Consider the following 3228-nt stretch of genomic DNA (forward strand, 5'->3'; position numbering starts at 1 on the left):
TGGCAATTTTTCCTTAATTCTTTGATCTTTTCTTCATAGACGCCATTGCTTGAAAGCTACACCCATATGTTTGAAAACTACACCCATGTGGTTGACAATGATCACCCATATGGCTGACCCAAGAGCCTCTCTAATTTACTCACTGACCCAAGAGTTTTTAAAAAGAGCCTCTCTGTATCCAACTTCTCTAAGACAAATACAGCAGAAACAAAAGGTAGAACAACAGACTCCATGGCCAAATCAACTTCATTTATCATTTACTTTATCATCTTCCTCTCTACTCTCTCATACAATCCTGCCTTGTCTTGCCCTCAACATCACAAACTAGCTCTTCTCCAATTTAAATCCATCGTTCTTGCCGGAAACTACAATGTCAAATCGTCCCTAATCGTGCCGGAATTCAACTTGGATTCATGGAATTCCAGTTCCGATCGTTGCAGATGGGACAGAGTTTTATGTGATTCTCTCTCGTCATCGAAGCCTGTTATTGTTCTCAATCTCTCTATGATCTTTCAATATCCAACACCGAAGTATCCAACTGCCGGAATTTTGGCACCCCTTTTTCGTATAAACAGCTTGATAAGGCTCGATGTCTCGTATAATTATCTACAAGGTGAAATCCCAGTAAACATTTTCTCCAATTTGACCCAATTGGTTTATCTTGACTTGAGTTATAATGCGTTTAATGGTTCTATTCCTCCTCAACTGTTTAGCCTGCAAAATCTACAATATCTTTACATGAGAGATAATAGTTTCAGTGGTCCCATTCCAATGGAGATAGGGAACCTGTACAAAATTTCAGTTTTGGTCCTCAGCAACAACAGATTATCTGGTGAAATCCTCAAATCGATCAAGAAAATGGGTTGGTTGGAACAACTTTATTTAAAGAACAACTCACTCTACGGCGAGATACCGGCATGGTTGTTCGATGTCAAGGGGTTGAAACAGTTGCATCTTGGAGGAAACAAGCTCAAATGGAATAACAGTGGAAGGATCACACCAAAATGTTCTCTCTCTCTTTTAATTTTGCAATCTTGTGGCATTACTGGTAGCTTTCCCCAATGGCTTATTGAAATGGATATTGAATATATCAATCTCTCTGATAACAACCTTCTGGGGTCTCTACCATCTCGTCTTTTTGAATCTCAGAATCTACGGGTCCTCATTCTTTCGGGGAACAATTTCAGTGGAGAGTTGCCAGTAAACATTGGTAACACACATACTATTCAAGTCCTTGTTTTGGCTAGGAACAATTTTTCGGGCTCATTGCCAGAATCCATGTCCAACATTCGTGACTTGTATACATTGGACTTGTCTGAGAACAACTTTTCAGGGGACAAATTTCCAAAATTTTATGAGAGCTACCTTATTTATGCTGATCTATCCTCTAACAAATTCTATGGTGCGCCCCCCTTGAGTTTTGGCCGACTGATTAAAGTACTCAAATTAGGCCAAAACAACTTCTCTGGACGCTTACATGTGAATCTGACCGATCTTAGCTTCCTCGAACACCTTGATCTCCACAACAATAATATTGTGGGAGAATTGCCATACTTTCTCACCCAAGCCTTCCCTCTTCTTCAAGTGTTAATTCTAAGAAACAACTCCCTCGAAGGGTCAATCCCTAATGGTCTATCTAACCTCAAGGACCTCCGAATCCTCGATCTCTCAAGCAACAACCTAGTTGGTAACATCCCTCCGGAGTTGGGAAATCTCATGGGAATGATCGAAATGCCGTACACCAACAATGTCTTGATCAACTTGACGATCGTGCAAAACATAAGTGTACTTGTCAATTGGAAGGACTCAATGCGCTTTCTACCTAGCATAACCATCTCTCTTTACTCCTTGTTAGACTTGTCCAAAAACCAATTCTCTGGTGAGATCCCTCCTTCACTTGGTGAGCTCAAGTCTCTAAAGTCACTGAACATTTCGTATAACCATCTCTCCGGACAGATCCCGGCAAGCTTTGGCAAATTAAAGAGCATGGAGAACTTGGATTTGTCTCACAACAAAATTTCAGGCAAGATACCGGAAACATTCGTGAATCTCTACCAACTAAGTAGATTGAATGTGAGAAACAATCGTCTCACAGGTCATTTTCCAATTGGTTCTCAGATGAACACACTGAACAATCCAGATGATTATGCTAACAACAGTGGGTTGTGTGGGATGCAAATTGGGCTGCCATGTCCCATGATACCACCATTAGAATTGTCTCCAACATCGAGCCAGAGTGAAGATAAAGAGCCGTGGTTTTCATGGGAAGCCGCAGCAATAGGATATGCAATTGGATTGATTTTAGTAGTTGCAAGTGCTTACTTTGCTGGATTTCTTAGTACAACTAACAAGCCGCATCCCTTGCGTGATCGTCGGCTCCATCAGGGACGAATGTGAAGGTTTCATTATAAGATTGACTGTCTGGCATGTCTCTCTCTCTTTTTTTTGGAATATGATAAATTTTATTAATATTAGGATTGCAGTCAGGACTAGGAGTCCCGACCTGCTTTACAGGATACTAACAAGCAACGACCCTGGCACACCCGAGCCAATTCAAAATGCAGAAATTGAAATAACCTAACCTGTTACTCTCTTTCTTTCCACCCCTTATTGTCTTGACAACTCATGACAATCTAGAATCATTGCATCAGTAACTTTTCAAACTTACGTGTACAACAACTTTTCTATCAGGGATCGAAGTTACAGCCTAAACTTCTAAACTTCTCTTTCTCGCGCGACCCTCCAGGAGAGGGTAGCAAAATTAGGGTATCCAGACAAGAAAGTCTAAGCGAAAGACAGAATCTCTCAAGCCATGACCAATGAATAGTATTCTGGTAATAAACAAATAATTTTCAAAACTATTAAACATATTAGCTATCTTGGGTGACCCTTAACAGGATTTACCATTTGCAAGTTTGTCAGTGACCTTCCATGCTTGGGGTCTCTCGACAAATTTTACCCCCTCCCCTATTGTCCTTATTTAAAATCTCACTTAATCAGAACAAACATTAATCCTCCCTGTAAACCTGATCCCTCCTCATACGAGAACTACTACTCATGATTCTTCCCTGGTTTTCTTCCCCACTTCTTTTTCTCTAATCTCCTTTTCTTCTTTATCTCTAACCGCCAATGCAAGGAATGTCTTTGGTTGCTTCCAAGTTTTCATTGTATTTAATCCCAAAGGCATCTCCCATTGATAATAAATTAGCAAACTCATTTGGGACAGTT

At 40.4% G+C, this 3228-nt stretch overlaps 1 protein-coding gene across 1 annotated transcript; it reads left to right on the forward strand.

The window, feature by feature from the left end:
• Window positions 1–231: 231 nt before the first annotated feature.
• LOC143888488 (receptor-like protein 46) lies at window positions 232–2397 on the forward strand. The gene has a single exon (XM_077392950.1). The coding sequence runs from the start codon at window positions 232–234 to the stop codon at window positions 2395–2397; it is 2166 nt and encodes a 721-aa protein (XP_077249065.1).
• The last annotated feature ends 831 nt before the right edge of the window (window positions 2398–3228 follow it).

The sequence above is a fragment of the Tasmannia lanceolata genome, unplaced genomic scaffold (assembly GCF_043159265.1).
Source record: "Tasmannia lanceolata isolate RefF3 unplaced genomic scaffold, GAP_Taslan_0.1 ptg000012l, whole genome shotgun sequence".
NCBI lineage: Eukaryota > Viridiplantae > Streptophyta > Magnoliopsida > Canellales > Winteraceae > Tasmannia > Tasmannia lanceolata.